Source organism: Gigantopelta aegis, chromosome 9 (assembly GCF_016097555.1).
Source record: "Gigantopelta aegis isolate Gae_Host chromosome 9, Gae_host_genome, whole genome shotgun sequence".
Taxonomy (NCBI): domain Eukaryota; kingdom Metazoa; phylum Mollusca; class Gastropoda; order Neomphalida; family Peltospiridae; genus Gigantopelta; species Gigantopelta aegis.
The window spans coordinates 56,201,441-56,219,766 of record NC_054707.1 but is presented as its reverse complement, the minus strand read 5'-3'; the positions used below and the strand labels follow the sequence as shown (position 1 = coordinate 56,219,766).

At 36.9% G+C, this 18,326-nt stretch overlaps 1 protein-coding gene across 1 annotated transcript; it reads right to left on the bottom strand.

The window, feature by feature from the left end:
• Positions 1 to 162: 162 nt before the first annotated feature.
• LOC121381333 (DNA topoisomerase 3-beta-1-like) lies at positions 163 to 18,316 on the bottom strand. Its single transcript, XM_041510603.1, has 17 exons — positions 17,975 to 18,316; positions 16,554 to 16,631; positions 15,475 to 15,588; positions 14,078 to 14,245; positions 13,614 to 13,748; positions 10,388 to 10,500; positions 9,862 to 9,953; positions 9,316 to 9,424; positions 8,725 to 8,808; positions 8,378 to 8,498; positions 6,997 to 7,179; positions 6,234 to 6,443; positions 5,725 to 5,942; positions 4,964 to 5,144; positions 4,513 to 4,712; positions 2,319 to 2,421; positions 163 to 832 (listed from the first exon to the last, which is right to left on the bottom strand). Exons 1-17 carry the CDS (start codon positions 18,206 to 18,208, stop codon positions 599 to 601), a joined length of 2,577 nt encoding a protein of 858 aa, XP_041366537.1. The 5' UTR covers positions 18,209 to 18,316; the 3' UTR covers positions 163 to 598.
• Positions 18,317 to 18,326: the final 10 nt, after the last annotated feature.

The window sequence follows — 18,326 nt, the reverse complement described above, 5'->3', positions numbered from 1 at the left end:
CAAGTCAGAAATACATGTACCAACTCAGGAGTGTTTCGGACTCCTGATTTTCAAGTTGGAAATTGTTGAAACTGTAATTACCAATACACTTGAATGCAACATTATATTTTTCAACACCAGAGTTCTGGTTCAAAACGTCGTACATAACCAAAAGTGCATCAGTGTAAATAAATATATATATTGACAATATCTTTTATACAGCAAATAGATCTTGCTAACTGAGGGTTGATAATGCACCAAACTCTATATTTACAAAAATGACAATTAGTAAGCAATTATTAATAGTCTAACAATATTTCAGAGAAGATAATAAGCTTAACTAAAATAACATTTTTTTTTTTCTTATTGCTAAACTGCACTGAATCGACTAATGATTGTAACATATTTTTGAAACTGCTAAGTATATTATATATATTCAATATATATACCGGTACCTTAAACATAAACAAACAAACAAGTAAGAAACTAGTTTAGTTTTAAGTGACCAATGGACTCTACATGCTTTTCTAGTGTTTGGCTAATGGAAACTACATTCCTTAAATCATGCATACGTTAACCACTATTTTGCTAATGATAAGGCGGTAGTAAACAGACATGTTCATACAAAGTATGCTGCCAGCTGTGCCATTTTGTCTTTAGGTTTTCCTCGACCTCTGCCACCCCTCCCCCTTCCTCTGCCCCTCCCACGTCCACCCCTCCCCCGTGACCCGCCTCGGCCACGTCGACTGTACATGGCAATGGCGTGGTGTTTCTCCACAACTGGCTTGAAGATTGGATCACAGAAAACACAACCTACGTGCTCCTCGCATTCTTCGGGAAATGGAGACTTGTTCTGAAATGGTAAACATCACACTTTAGTAAAAAGAGATGAAACTTATTACATTTGGGCTCGAGAGTAATCAGCAGTAGGATATACTTAATCACATGACCACACCTAGCTTAAAATTACTATGGGATGGCAGTAAAATACAAAAAACAAGTCTTTTTCAGCTAAATGGCAGAGTTCGACAAATCCGCTAGCCCGACGCCCGTGGCTAGTGGTTTTTAAGTTCGGGCTAGTGAGATCCGCAAAACCCCCCTCCTTATCGCTCGATCGTGGGGTTTTTTGTGTTTTTTTGTTTTTCTCTCGGCTGAAATTTCGTTTAATAAAATTGATTGTGACGTTTGTCATCGAATAATATCAACAACGCAATCAGTATATAATGATAATCCACTTGAACTAGGTCTGCAAACTGCAGTAACATGCTATCTCTACATCGCCACAGTTACAGCATGCATTGTTTACTTTTCCCTTTCAAGTTTCTGGCACAGGAAATAAGTTTAATGACATGCGTGTTTTGATTGGTTGGACACATCACGTGGTAGTTAATCTCGCACATATGAACTTGGAAATCTCGCACTTAAGAACTTGGAAATCACTAATTGCGACGACAGGTTAATCTCAATCAAGTAAACCCCGGTCATGCTTTGAATTTCAGTGTTTGTTTTATTTACCTGTTGTTTTCTAATTTTACACTTCGCTGACATGTGGTTATCGGCAATCAGGAAAACAATTTACTTTAATGGTAACGCACATGCAATGACTGCTTGACCTATTTGTGTATCGGTCTGGATAATGCGTCACAGCTGCCGATACAAGATGATACCTTTTTTGTTCATCAATTAACAACGGATTAGATGTCGCCGTTATATTCTTTTGATATCGGTCTGACACGGGATAATGCCCTGTATTTGAGCAATTGGCATCACCGTTCCTGGCGACATAAATAGTAGGGCCCTAAATGTATAACCCACTACCGAATACACTGAACCATCTATTACCGTGTGTCACACTGTCGTACCCTCATTTAAATTTAATTATTTTGATAGTGGGTTTAGATATCAACCATGAGTTTGCTCAATTATTTTTCCCCAGGGGGAGGGCAAACGCAAATGACGATGGATCACACTTGACAAAAAACCAAACGTACAACACGACAAAAAACTGAAAGTTACAACATGATTTAAGTGTTTGTTTTATTTTACTGTTATACTCGTAAATGTGTAATGTTACAAAAAATTTTTATAAAAATCCAGTTATAATTGATCAGGAATTTGGGCTAGTGCTTTATCTTGGTGGGCTAGTGGTTTTCACAAACCCACTAGCCCTGTGGCTAGTGACTTTTAAAAATATTTGTCATACTCTGTAAATGGTGTTTGATTTTTTTTTTTTTGCCCATTTAATGTTGATGGCAAATACATTAAATTTTATCATCTAAAGTATGTCTCTATATCATCATTCTAAAATAAGACCTATGTATTGTAAACATTAACATTACCTTATATCCCACCTCCACGATATTAGCACCACAGTCGTTACACAAGTTATCCCTTATGTTGATCTTGGAGGCATTCTCAAAGAAATTGATCACGACGCTGCATCTGCAAACCAAGTAATTTCTATATTTATTCATTCAATCGACTTTACTGTTCCCTTTTTAATGGTTCATATTACATTTTATTATACCCCAGTGTAAGATATTGCTCATGTCATACCAATCACTCAATATCTAACTAGTGTAATATTGGTGAGCGTGACGTAGATCATTGCTGACCCAGTTCGTAAAAAAAATAATATGTAGTAGGTCTCAACATCTGCTTACTTCTGCATTGTGTCTTGTTTGCACTTGATTTGTAATAAATAAAATACCAAACGAGCTTCCCTGTAATACCATTTTTATGAAACTCGTGAACAGTGTTGGTATCTGACAAGTGAACATGAGTCAGATACCAAAACTGTTCCCTCGTTTCATAAAAATGGTATGACAGGCAAGCTCGTTTAGTATTCTATATTAATACAGCACAGTATCCAAATTCATATTTTATCAGGTAGTCTAGACAAATAATTTTACAATTAAACTATTTACAATAGGTCCATTGTTATAAAGTTGTTACATTATTTTATACTATTATAAAGTTTGTTTTGTTTAAAGCCGCACACCCTAGTTCCATCCAGCGAAAATAAATTATAATTTGGTTAATCTACAAACCTGTAACACACTTAGATCACGTTTTTATCAAATGGAGTGAAAAAGCAGGTTTAATATTGATAAATACCATGGGAATCCCCATGTCCCAATTGCTTGAAATAATTTTGAAAGTTAGTATTCTGATGTCACCGGTAGATGGCGCTCGAAGCACAACAATGCCTACGTCACGACAAACTTCACAGACTTGGGGTGCGTTTCTTTCACCTCTCCTGGACATGTGCCAACTGTTCTGTCCTGGTTGTATCCCCTCTCCAGATATCGTAAGACTTAGCAAAATTATTGGTTTTAAGGGTTTGTAACGTTTTGTATTGAGACACTTAATTGTCTGAACTTTATTGTTACTGAAAATGTTCACGAACTGTGAAGAAAAATCTCACAAATGAACAACAACAAATCGGATGTTGATTGCGCGAACCGTGCACGAGAAAACAAACTGAACCAAAATGATAACGGTCACGTGGTATACCAACGTCTGTGACATTGAAATGGAAATATCCCCTCTAAAAATAGATTAGACCTTGTCTGCTCAACGTTTTTTTTCTCAAACACGCGTGCGTTTTTAAGAAATACGAAAAATTTATTTTGTGGTATTACAAACACCAGGATTACCAGGATTACCAAAAAACACTTCAGGTGAATGGAAATGTATTTTCTAAATAATAAACGGTAAGTAAAGTGCAATTTTATTTGTGAAAAAAATGGGTTTAATAGCGAAAAACAACGCCGTAATGGTTAACAACTAGCCGTAACTAGGGTGTGTCCCTTTAATGACACCGCTAGACCACATGGATTTATTAATTGTCAGCTATTGGGTGTCAAACATTTGGTAATTTAAACATATAGTCTCAGAGAGAAAATCCGCTACATTTTTTCATTAATAGCAAGGAATCTTTTATATGCACCATCCCAAAAATAGGATAGCACATACCATGGCCTAGTAGCAAGGGATCCTTTATATGTATCATCCCATAAACAGAATGAGAATGAGCCTAATCGGCCAACTGAATGGGATCGATCCTAGACCAATCGTGCTTTACCAGTGGGCTACGTCCCACCTTAATTATAGTGTGCTTATGCTGTTCACTGCCACTATATTGTTCTAAAGAAAGAAAGAAAGATAGAAATGTTTTATTTAACAACACACTCAACACATTTTATTTACAGTTATATGGCGTCAGACATATGGTTATGGACCACACAGATATTGAGAGGAAACCCGCTGTCGCCACTTCATGGACTACTCTTTCTTTTTCGAAGAGCAGCAAGGGATCTTTTATATGCACCATCCCACAGACAGGTTAGTACATACCACAGCCTTTAATATACCAGTCGTGGTGCACTGGCTTTAACGAGAAATAGCCCAATGGGCCCACCAACGGGGATCGATCCCAAACCGACCGCGCATCGAGCGAGCGCTTTACCACTGGGCTACGTCCCGCCCCTATATTGGTCTACTGCAAAATTATATTGTTAAACTACAAACTTATTGCACGCCATCCTCCACTTGGGCGCTGATGTCTGGTCGAGGATGAGAATGCCGTTATCACACTCCATGCACTCGGCGACCCCGTTCCGCACCACAGCATGCTGGCAGGTCGGGTGGGTGCACTCGTTACAGCCCATACCCTTACGCATGTCCTTAAAAGGAGGGTGACTGTAACAGTACGGACACAGCGGGTAACTCTGCAAAGACAATATAGAACATTTATCAAAGTCTTGTCATTATTTATTTTTCTTTTTTGTTCATACAATTTGTTGCTTTAATAAATGCACATCTGGTCTGCCTTGTTATAAATAAATTTAATGGTCAATTAATTTGAAGGTAATGACTCTTTGCAGTTAAACACTGGCAAGAAGAAACAAGATTATTACGTCCATACATGCAAAAATGTAATACTACTTTTATCCGACTATGGATTACTAGATGGAGTTACCTTTCCTTTCGCCCCCGTTGTCCAGAGAAGGAGCTCAAACTCGTCGAGTGGGCAGCGAATCTCCTTGTAGAGTTTGATGTTTCCGTTCTGAGGTAGCGAGTACGTCTCATCACATGATGGGCAGTGGAGTCGACACGGCTTTGCCTGGATCAGCTTCATAAACCGGCGACATTTTCCACATCTATAACAATAATTAATTTTTAGTTGTCAACACTTCCCACATTTATAACAATAGTAATAATTTCATAAAGGGTTGATATTTCCCAAATCTATATCAATAAACAATGACTAATTTTCAAAAACATTGATATTTTCCAAGTTAGACTACAATCATTAGTGATAATTAATTTTTATAAACTGTTGGCATTTCCTATATTCCCCCCAAAAAGAGAACATTTCCCACATTAAATAAAAAGTCAACAGTAATTTTCATAAACTGCTGCCATTTACCAAATCAAAACAATAACCAACATATATTTTTTCTATCTGAATTAATCAGCTAAAAACACATGTATAAACACTTTTTTCAAATAAAAATGTAATTTGTGAAAAAAGTTAGATTGTGAAATAATAAGTTCCCTCAGTTTAAAGGAATCATTTAACAGCTTCTGGGTTATTTCAGTTTATTTAACAATTTGTACATGATTTTGTTCTGTTCATTTAAGTCACAGAGTTATATGTATAAACAACAAAATTGGTCACATAACAAGCTTTTATTTTGTCCTACAGCATTAAACATGAATTTTTTTTACTCATTTTACCTTGACAGTGGTCGACCACTATCAGCTAACGATGAAAAGGTCACTTCAAACAGCTCGTCCATTCCCGGGATGTTCTCGACAAAGTAACAGAACTTGAGGTGGAAGATGTCAAGGGCATGTTGTTTGACGGCGTAGAAGTCAGCCTTCCCGGCGGCAATCAGGTTCAACTGTTGTTCCACGGCGGAGCGCATCGTTGACAGAACCAGATCTGCATCAATCTAAAAAATAACATGTTTAGGCCTACACATCAGATTTAATTGTTGTTCCACAATGGGGTGCACTGATGACAAAACTAAGTCAATCTGAAAAACAATCAAGTGTAAACAGACCACATTTCTTGTGATTGTTAAAATGCATGGAAGCAATGCATGTTTATTATACATTTTGAGAGACATACTAACAAAGAGACAGATGGGCAGAAAAACAGACAGATAGATGGATGAGCAGAAAGACAAGCGTCTTTTGTTAACCATGCACAAGACTTATTTAAAGTGGATGGACAGACATACCTTCTGGTAGCCATGCACAAGAACTATTCCCAGAGGTGTTGGTTTGAGTTTTCTCCCGGCGATGATGTTGACGTAGTTGCGTTCGGAGATGTTGTTGATGTGGACGGGGATGCTGGCGTCAGTGCCGATGCCGTGCTTCTCCATTAGCGTGATCAGCTCGGACTCTGTCAGGTAGTCGGGCGGAGACGTCTGCTTCTCAACCAGCCGCACCTGACAACACCAACAGAACACATCAAACACGCACACACGGACTCTTTCAAAATTATAATCTAGTGTTACTGTTTAAGTTCAGTTTTGTAAATCAATAGATACATTGTATTTCATGTTTTTGTCAAATATAAATTATATCTTTGTACTCATCACATGAGTACTGCATATGCAGTGAGTTTAATGTGAAACTGTAGTCTTCACACCTCAAGATGTAAATAGTATTTAACATAAATCATAAAATGGAGAAAACTTGTGAAGTGTTCGGACCAGACTAATATCCCATGGGGAATATGCATTTGTTTGACGTCAGGTGAGGTAGAAAAGAAATACAAGTCATTTTGATAAGTGACATCATGTACAAAGTAACTAACCATTTGTATTGTGGAAAACAACTGGTGGATGTTATTTTCACCAGTCTGTTAGCCATATAAGATATACATACACTGTCGACCGGGACATACAGAAGTGTGTCAGTTGTATAAGATGTACATACACAGTCGACCGGGACATATAGAATTGTGTGAAGAGTGTCAGTTGTATAAGATATACATACACTGTCGACCGGGACGATCTGCTCCTTGTTGAAGATGGGCATCACCTCATCACTGGTGATCGCTTGCCACTCCATGACGCTCGTGTAGCCCGGGTCCAGCAGCGTTTTCCCCGTACACGAGAATTTCTCCGCACCAATCTCAAACGAAACCGTTGTCTGCAGGTACGTACAGTCCGGAGACAGCTACAACACAAAGATGTGGTCAACTTCAGTGAACCATTAAATGTAATGTAATAATAATGGCTTGAATAGTACCCTACACAATAGAGAATCCAGAGGACAAGTGACAAAGCCATAATACAGTCAACATGACAAATATAAGAATATCAGACTTAGTTGTGAAAAAAATATTGAGGGCTGTGATTACTTACTCTCCTAACTTACATCACAGGATGCCATTTAAGATATTACTATATTGAATACCATATAAATTCATATATTAACAGGAGCTAAAAAGTGCTCTCCTTGACCTAGTCTCAGGGGACTATGGTGATAGCTTTAAATGATGCGGTCTGGAATATCTGGTCAGTATTCTCATGTTCAGCTTTTGCTGATGTTAGAATGATTAATTAGTATTTCTTTAAAAAATATAATTCCATAATTTTATAATAATCATGAGTCATACACAATCTGTATTTTCTCTGTGCTGAAATGTCATCATTTCCTGCATCAATCTAATACTGTACTTTATTACATACCCATGAGAGATAACAGAGTTTAATAACAAAGTTGTATGTCACATTGTGAGATAATGTTTTCCTAACAAAGCTGGGATATAAATGCTAACACAATTGGCCAACAGCACATTAAGGGAGAATGGGGTCAACACAATGTGACATAAGATTTTGTACATTTCTTATTGAAAGCAGTGCAGTTCAGCCAGACTTAGCAGAAAAATGTCCGGCAAACTGGTTTATGTGCTTCATGTTAAAAAGAATGACCAATTCGGAAACCAGTCAGAATAGCTCGTAAATGTTAGTGAAAAATGGCTGGCTGAACTTTTTAGTTTTAAAAGCTCCATCGAATAAACTATTTGTAAAATCAAAATCTGGGTCGTTAACCTCGATTGTGGGTGGGGCCTATGCTGACACTTAAATACCAGCTGCTTTTGTTTGATGAATTCTAAGCAATAATTATAGGTAGGTAATAAATAAAATACTACACTCCTTTCAGTTTAATACTATTTTTATGAACTCGTACATTACAAAATTACATTTTCTAATGTACTCGTTCATAAAAATGGTATTAAACTAAAAGTCGTATAATATTCTCTACGAGTCTCATAGTTGCTATGAAATTTTGAACATTATACACACGGTTGCTACGAAATGTTTGATACTGTAACTCAAACTTGTTATGAAATTTCTGATATTTTACTTACGGTTGCTATGAAATGTCTGGTGATGTAATCATACAGTCTCCAGCTATCGTGGTCAAGGGCAGACTCAGAGGCAGCCTTCATTGGTGTAATTGGGGGGTGGTCTCCTGCATCACTTCCCTTTCTACAAACAAGCATAATACTAGGTATTGACATATTTTCAAAAAGTAAAATTTGGCTGATTGTAAACTGATACCAATAAAACTATCAACAAAACCAGTAAAACAAGGTAAACACGTGTAAATAAATAAGTCATCCTCTGACTGGAAATGAAAGAATGTTCAGACACTGTATTAGACAGGTGAATTGTGTATTGTTTATACTAATGACATAAAGGAAAACCTTCTTACCGTGGTTTCTGAATACCCATTTCCAGAAGGTCTCGCACAAAGTTTCCCCAGTCAGGACTTGAAATTTGCTGTCGGAGAGTTCCCCTGAATTGAATAAACAAAAGCAAAGTAGTAACAAGTTGACTGTCTATTGATTTCAACATATAAATTTCAACAGTTTCATATAAAAGTCTGAGGTTCCAAATTCTAATATGCTGAATGCCCAGTTAATTGCTAATTAGTTGTGAAACAAAACCGTATTCAAAGAAACAAGCTAGGTACCATGCTTCATGTCCTCCGAGTGTACTGAAATTGGCAAATGAGCAGTTGAATACTTTGAAATGAATAAATAAGCACATATTTTTTAACGTTACTTCACACAGACATAACAATGGCCTTTGATATACCAGTCATGGGACACTGGATGGGACAAGGTAATAAAATACACAAGTCTTTAGGGGTCACTGATCCAATGACACTCATTGCTCCTCAGGCTGTTTGGAAAAAATGGTTTATATTTTTATTCCTAAACTTAAGTAAACATTGTTATGTAATAGTTGAAAGTAAAGAAGCACTTGTCTGCATTTGGTAAGAGTTTAGTTAGTTAATTACTTGAGATCAAAGTTTTCTGGGTAGGAGGTAGTCTCTGTGCGGGGGTAGCTGATGTACCCCTGGGTGTACAGTCGCTCGGCTAACTGCATCGTGTGGTGTGGACTCATCCCTGCAAGTAAACAATAAAAAAAAAGTGTTTACCGTTTTCTCTTTTTATCAATACTTATCCTGACCTTTCAACATGTACATATCTTCCATTGCTGTGGCTCAGTCTGAACATCCTACAGCCAATCAAGGACATCATATGTAGGCAGTCACGTGGCCACTTCTTTCTTCTTTTCACACAGCAACAAACTGAATATGAACTGCTGAACCGGCTACTCCACCATGTTAAAGACTTACAAAATCATGAATTCTGTCTTGAATTGGCTATTCTGAGTAGCTCAACTATATTAACATTTACAAAACTCTGAACTGGCTATTCTGAGTAACTTCACCACATAAATTAAAGACTTCACAAGTCCTGAACTGGCTATTCTGAGTAAGTCCACTGTATTAACATTTACTAAACTGGCTATTCTGAGTAACTCCACCCTGTAGACGTACCAAGTCCTGAACTGGCTATTCTGAGTAACTCCACTGTGTTAAGAGCCAGTGGACGAGCTTTTGATTTTTCTTTCTTAACCACAGAGAGAACTCTGAAAGATAAAAAAAAAAATACTGGTTACATATCATTTACTAGTTGAAAGGACTAGTTCCAAATTTTTAGGGCTCAAACTTTAGAATTTGTCGCTCATGACAATTTAAAAAAAACACTGCTATGAGTGAAATGGCAATTTTGAGCCTGTCTGTGGCAATTTTTTTAAACTGTGACTTTTGCAGCAAATAACCATGATCAAAAGACATATTTCAAATATACAAATGCTAAATACTGGCAGATAATGTACACCAAGTGTACACATTTTGCCATTGTTTAGGAGCTTTACCAACCTATGGCAGTTTATATCTCAAAGACGGCAATTGCCACCAGTGCTGTCGTTAAGTTCGAGGCCTGCATTTTGGCTAGTTATGTTAGTGACACTGACTAGTTGATACACAACACACACACACAGTGAAAGACATGAATACAAACCGAGCTCCACCTCCCGCCTTTATGATGTTAACAAACATCTGAGCGACTTCCTTGTCGAATATCCGCACTCGCTCCCAGTCCAGCTTCAGAACCTTGCCATCAGGGTGCGTCACCTGCAGCCAAGTGGAGATTAATAACAGTCCTTAATACGCTATTAGTTAACATTCCAAACTATGTCATGACAAGCTGTATTACCCAATAAAATTGTCGTGGACAACCAATGGTGGTGTTTTTTAAAATTGTAGCGGGCAACAACTTCTTAAGTTTGAGCCCTGATGAGTGCACATTTATATGAAACAATCATTATATTACAAATTATAACTAACTGGAAAATCTTTTACTTTTACAAGATAGAACAAAGATTTAAATGCAACTTTAGATGGTATATTCACCGGCTTCAGTGGCGATGTGATTACATCATCAGCCCTACAGCTGGTAAGTACTAGGGTTCACACCCCAGTACAGGCTCCCACCTAGTCAAGTTTTTAACAGCTCAATGTGAAGGTGTAAGGCCACTATATAGAATTCTTTCTCACTAACAGTTAACCACCTTCATGGAGAGATAGCTTAGATAACTGAGGTGTGTGCCCAGGACAGCATGCTTGAGCCTTGGACATAAGCACAAAAATATATCAAAATGAAACGAACAAAATGGTACATTCCAGATGTTTAGTAATATGTATCATTGCTATCAAGCTGGTTTCTAGCACTCTCTTGGTTTGCAGTTGTCATTGTATTATTTTTGTACCTAATCAAGTTCCAGTTAAAAATACAGGGTGTCATCATTACATGGCTATTAACAAAAGTAAAATGTTGTGACTGAAATTTCAAGGTACAGGGCATTCAAAATGGTAATGTTTTATATGACAATTGTAGTCCACTTTAAACATGTATTTCTACCATCCCACACCATGTTATTTATTTTATTGGACAAAATCATTAATTTGATGGGTCCTGCAGTGAACCTATATTAATGGAAATAGCAGTGGTGTAGGCAGGATTTTGTATTGGGGGGAAGGGGGGGGGGGGCACTTGTGTTGTGGGATATGACACAGGAATCATTTTAAAGTTATTAATAAGTGAAAAGTTAAACATTTCCCGGGATTGGGGGGGCATGTCCCAGTGTCGTCCCCCCCCCCCCCCCCCCAGGGGCTACGCCACTGGGAAATAGTCCTATTAGGCTGACATTTGCTGGGGTGTTCTTTCATAAGCTACGGCCCTAGTACGGGCATTTTTTTAAAGTTTGCATTATTACCTAATATTATTTATTTAGGCTTAACCGCTAGCTGATGGACGGCAAATCAAATATTCAAATACATTTACATCGGGTGGCCCTTGTGTTATTGCAAATTCATTATGGGAGGGGGAGGGGGTCGTTAAAAATTGAGGTAAAAGCCAATGTCTGATACTGCATTACGCTAATGTTGAATAGTCCTTTGTTGATCTTTGGGTCATTTAATAATACGTAACGCAAAATCTTGCAGTTTCAATACCCCTCTCCCCGTGTAACGTTTTGTGACCGTGTCATATTTTACTTTGGGGTCTTTAGTAATACATATATGTTAAAATAAAATGGCAATGACTGGTTGCATTTTACTTTATGAATTAACATTACATTGCACAATAACCACTACCACAACCCCCCCCCCCCCCCCCCCCCCCCCCCCCAATTATGTTTTGTCACATCCCATAATTCCCACTCTCCTTAGTGCACGTTGCGTAGTTCTCAAATGACCCCATTATTCAATCGTAAATAATAAAGAACATACCGCTGGTCGGTAAATGTTATATTTGACCGGATCAACTTTATTAAGTTTCATTATCTATAATACGCAATCTAATAATCTCCCAGCAGAACTATTACATTGTAACAATGTTCAAACTCTCACGTGCTGTTCATCATATGATGTGACATCGGGTATGGCCATTACTTCAAAGGGAGTGAGTAGCACATTTAAATTAAAGGTAGGGTTTTTTCACTTAATTTACAACTACTGTAGTAACGTTTTTTGTTGTTTTTTTAATTACTAAAACCATACCAAAAATGATTTTTAAAAAAATAAAATAATAATAAAATATTTGAAAAAAAAGTACGAAACATATGTACACACCTTTTTATAAAATAAGATCGTCTGCTTAAAATAGCACAGCAAATGATAGTGCAGGGTGCACATTAAGTCAATACTTTACTTTCTACGTTCGTTCGGACTATGTAAATAGCGGATTGGACGTGTTGCGATAGATCCCAAATATGTGCAAATGGATGAATTAAAACAAAAAGTTGTATTCTTCTACCAAAACTGTATTATATCAGACAATGTAGGCATTATTACTAAAAACTACGACACAACAGACTGTATCAAAACTAATTTGCATATCCAGGTCAGACTTGTTCGTCGCGTGTTCGTAATCGATCGGAAAACCAAAACGAAACTTGTTCGATGTCAGTTTAAAAAAAAAAAAAAATACAATTAGCTAAATTTTAAAACATTTTTATGAGTTCAAGTATCCGCGATAAGAGCAACTTTGGGAATCTTTATTGGGAAACTGTTGGGTCGTAATTGGGAAAAGGTTTGATATTGGATTTGGAATTTACGTTAGGGGAATGGGGCCGTTCATCGGTCCCAAAATGTATGGTAGATTATACCCATCCGATAGGTACCTAAAGTGGGGTCAGTGGGGCAAAAAAAAAGCCTAAGTGTTCGGGTTGACAATACGGAAACCGAAAACGGCCGAAGTGATTCTCATTTACAAAAAAAAAAAAAAAAAAAAAAAAGACTGAAAAAATAATTTCCACAATTTCTCTGACGACGGAAATCCGTCTCACGATGGACAGTTAACAGCCATGTCATTATAAACTGTCACTACCCAGGTGGCTTCCAGTTTGAAACAGAGTGTGGTCGTCATATATTCTCCTTACCCACTTCAGTTTAAAAACTGGGTGTGGTGATCATATTCAAACACTGGGTCATCATAAAACCCAATGGTTTCCAGTTTAAACGAGAGGATGCGATCATGACATATTCTCACCTGAACCTCAATGACCCAGTAGGGTTCCGGTTTGAACGACTGAATGCGATCATGACATATTCTCACCTGAACCTCAATGACCCAGTAGGGTTCCGATTTGAACGACTGAATGCGATCATGATATATTCTCACCTGAACCTCAATGACCCAGTAGGGTTCCTGTTTGAACGACAATGCGATCATGACATATTCTCACCTGAACCTCAATGACCCAGTAGGGTTCCGGTTTGAATGACTGAATGCGATCATGACGTTCCACACAGAAGCCAAGAGTTGGAGTCTGACATGGCCCATAAGAAATCAGCGTACTGTCCAAATCTCCATACTTGCCCTGTAAACATAACATCAAAAATCAAAAGGCTTGGTTAATGTTAAACGTTTTAAAAGTGATATAAAGTCTGCCTCACAGAATGATACATTTCTAGTACTGTACTGTCCTTTTACTCTCCCTCACTTCTCTCTCGAACATCTAGATCAATAATTGGTTGGGTTTTTTAAATTATACATGTACATAAAAAAAACATTTCAGTAGGTTTACAAACCTAAAGAATTTATCTCTATGTTTACAAACCAGAAATAACTTATCAATGGCTTCACAACCCTAAAAGAACTTATCACTCATTTAAAAAACCTGAAAGGAATATCACTAGGTTAACAAACCTGAAAAAACTTGGTCTGAAAGCGAGTGAAAGCACATCCAATTCTGAGGTCGAGCTCCTGTCTGGCATCGACAGAGAGAGATTCGTTCTTGTTGGGTTCACCAAGCTGATGCATCGCACGTTTAATGTCCGTCTCGGTGATCGCACTGAAGTGAGCCCGGTAGATTTGCTACACAGAATATAAATATACTAAAATAAGCTCTGCTGATTTGTTACGCAGAATATAAATACACTGAAGTGAGGTCGGTAGATCGTTACACAGAATATAAATACACTTCTATACAGAATATAAATACACAGAATGAGCTAGGTAGATTTGCTACTTAGAATATAAATACACTTCTACACAGAATATAAATACACTGAAGTGAGCTCGGTAGATTTGCTACACAGAATATACATACACTGAAGTAAGCGCAGTAGATTTGTTACACAGGATATAAATATACTGAAGTGAGCATGGTAGATTGCTCCACAGAATATAAATACACTTCTACACAGAATATAAATACACTGAAGTGAGCATGGTAGATTGCTCCACAGAATATAAATACACTTCTACACAGAATATAAATACACTGAAGTGAGCGTGGTAGATTGCTACGCCGAATATAAATACACTGAAGTGAGCTATATTAGATTTGCTACACAGAATATAAATACACTGAAGTGATCTTGGTAGATTTGTTACACAGAATATAAATACACTGAAGTGAGCGCGGTAGATTTGCTACAGACAAAATATAAAATATTTCATACACAGAATTGAGCTCACTAGGTTTGCTACAAACAGAATATACAGGGCTTGAACTTTAGAATTTGTCTCCCACAGCAATTTAAAAACTAAATTGCTGTGAGTGAAATGGACCATCAATGGCAATTTAAAGCCTGCCCATGGCAATTGAAAAACTGAGAAGACTTTTGCAGCAAATAAATAAGACTGAAAGGTTATTTTGCTGTATGTAGACATATTTTAAATGTACTAATGTTATATACTGGCATTTAATGTACACACGGTGTAAACATTTTGCCATTATTGAGAAGCTTTACCAACGGCACTTCTGTGCCATCGGTGATGGTCCCGACTTATGGCAATTTATATCTCAATGACAATTGCTGTAGGTGCCATCGTTAAGTTTGAGCCCTAAATATAAATACATTGCAGTGAGCTTAGTAGACCTGCTACAATGAGAATACACTGAAATAAGCGTGGTAGATTTGTTACAGACATAACATAAATACACTGAATTGAATTTGGTACATTTTCTACAGATAGAATATAAATACACTGAAATGAACTTAGTACATTTCTACAAAGAAAAGAATTCCATCTCAGAACCATCCAGTCACCATCTGGTTGGACTGGTAGGGGACCAATAAACAATGTTTAGTACGTACCTGTCCCTGTACTCTGTTCATGACTGGTTTGACACAATCAATCACCTCAAAACAAATGTTTTCTCCTTCTTTGTCACAGTCCAGCCACAGAACAAGGAAGTCCATACCCTGACCCTATAACAGAGAGAAAAACGTAACATGGTCTTCAAAAGTACACATATGAAGCTGCGTTATAAACTTCTCATAACAGAACCAACAAAACATGTGTTTCATTTAATGATACCACTACAGCACATTGATTTATTGGATGTCACATGATTTTCACATATAGTCTTGTAGAGGAAACATGTTACATTTTTCCATTTGTAGCAAGGGATCTTTTATATGCACCATCTCAAACAGGACAGCACATACCACTGGCTAGAATGAATAATGTCTCAATGGGCCCACTGATGGGGATCGATCCTAAACTGAACACGTGTCAAGTGAACACTTTACCACTGGGCTACGTCTCGCCCATGTAACAAAACATGGACATAAGCCTTTTTTTATAAACTTGTCAAGCTTTGACAGTCATAAGCTTAATATTAACAGACATTTGGTCCAACACAAAATGAAGTATATATTTGTGTTGAATCAGTTTCATGCTGTCTATTAATAATACTAAGAATTCTAAATAATACTATCTATACACCTTGACCGTCTTCAGATAGTCTGCTGTTATTGGCCAATGTTCCAAACAACCAACGCTGTGATTTTAGTATAAAAATTTACCCTGCAAACTAATCACCAGATGATGTTAATGTTTGTTTTGTTTAACAACACCATATAGATTAATTAATCATCGAACACCAGATGAATAATCCAGTCCCACTGTGTTTACTTAATGCTAACTGTCACAATGTTATCAATAATTTATTACAGAATATTACCGTGACCGATTATGAACACAGACAGCTAATGCAATAAGTACAATTCAATTAAAATGTTCCAGGCATATAAGTATATTTAAGCACCAGTGTCTGTAACTTGTGTTGCAGTTCTGACAAATGTTATGTGTACATGTATGTACAGGTATGCGAAAAGAAAATGGTACATCATGCTGGGGGTTGATTTATTCTAGTAAAGATCACTTTTACCTCTTTCGCCAAGAAAGCTGGCATCCTCAGATTGGGTGTTGCTTCTTTCTTCTGTATTGTAGCAGTGAATAATTCAACCTACAACAATAATAAAGCACATGTCAGTGTCCATGACAACAATTCCGCCTACAATAACAAGCATTCTGTGACTACTGCTATTAAACCAATATGTCCCCTACCATGCCCAAAATGTTTTCTTATCTCCTAATTAAGCTTTAGCCATAACTGTGGAAAATGGGTCATGAAAATGAAATGTGGTCTATAACAGTAATAAAGCTATACAAAAAATGTATGGATACGTAAGTCTTTCCCATTCCTTTAAAGGGGAGGACAAGTCAAATATGAGCCTTATGTATTGGAAAGATGTATACCTGGACCACTGACACATATTGACACTTTAAGAAATGAAAAACGCATATTTTTAGAGGCGCTTCCCTTTGATTAATTGGACTTGTAAAACAACTTGATTTGATAATATAATAAACTATTTAACTAAATATATTTAAATTTGTATTAATAGAACGAAATGGGGCTATAGTATTTTCCTCTCTTAACAAATCCAAAGAAAAAATGCATATTAGCAGGCTATGTAGGAGAAAAAAAACGACTACTCACAATACCAAGTGATCATTTTCTTTTTGGGGGGGCTACGTAATTGGTCAGTTCTGTGATTTTAGATGGGAAAGTCTACAGTACTTAATCAAGAGTTTTACAGAATTATTTACAGTAATAAAGCATGATGGCTGATAATGTCCATTATTATTTTAGGGGGTGACTGGTCATCTCACAATACCCGGTGATATTATTAATATTGGCATGTATTTTTGTGTCTAGACAACATTAATTAATTGCCATGACTGCTTACCTTCCAAATATACACCTGTCAATCAGGAATCACACGTGCAGACCACGGAACGAATAGACCAATTAACTAAGAAAACACTCCAATTATCATTTCAGTATATAGGTTAATGCATGGACAAAACATGATACAGTTACTTTGACCATTTTGACAATGGTGGTTTATTTTGTATTAAAAAATAATATATGTACTTATTGCTGGCTTACAGAAAATTGCAATGCATGCCTGTTTCATTATCACTCTAAAAATCAGGTATGTTTGTTTCATCAGTTCTAAGACTAATTCCCGACGTGACGAGTTAAGTACTACATAACTACCAGCTTGCTGTTCAATGCGATGGAACAAAATGGCTGAGCCTGTTATATATAATAGCCATCACATTTAACAGTTTTATTAATTAAATATAATAATATACTAATTGATATTATGCAATAATGTGCATTATATATCTTGAATATGCATACAAGTTCAAAAGCCTTGCATGAGCATTCCTTTAAAGAATATGGAGGTAAGATTGGGGCTTTAAAAATAATATTTTAATGTCATCATAACAAATTACCGGATCAACTTTATCCCAGTTATTATATTTGCCAATGAAGTCAACTCCCATCACATGGCCACACACAGACGTCATTTTAAATTTGACGTTTTCTCCATTAAATTTCCCAGCGTATTCGTGAACTGAACAAGCACCATTCATTCCTTTTCTACTGTTCATGTTCCCATTTGACAGGATCTTTGCTACAGCTTGAGCCAGCGAAGGTTTCTCGGCAACCATCAACACAGTACGCATGATGACTGATTAAATGAGATTACTAGAAATCATAGATGATGATAATTTTTGTTGTTAAAAAGTTTTTAATGTAAATTTTCTATCTGTCTTCGAAGATGCCGGTCTACAAATTTTTATA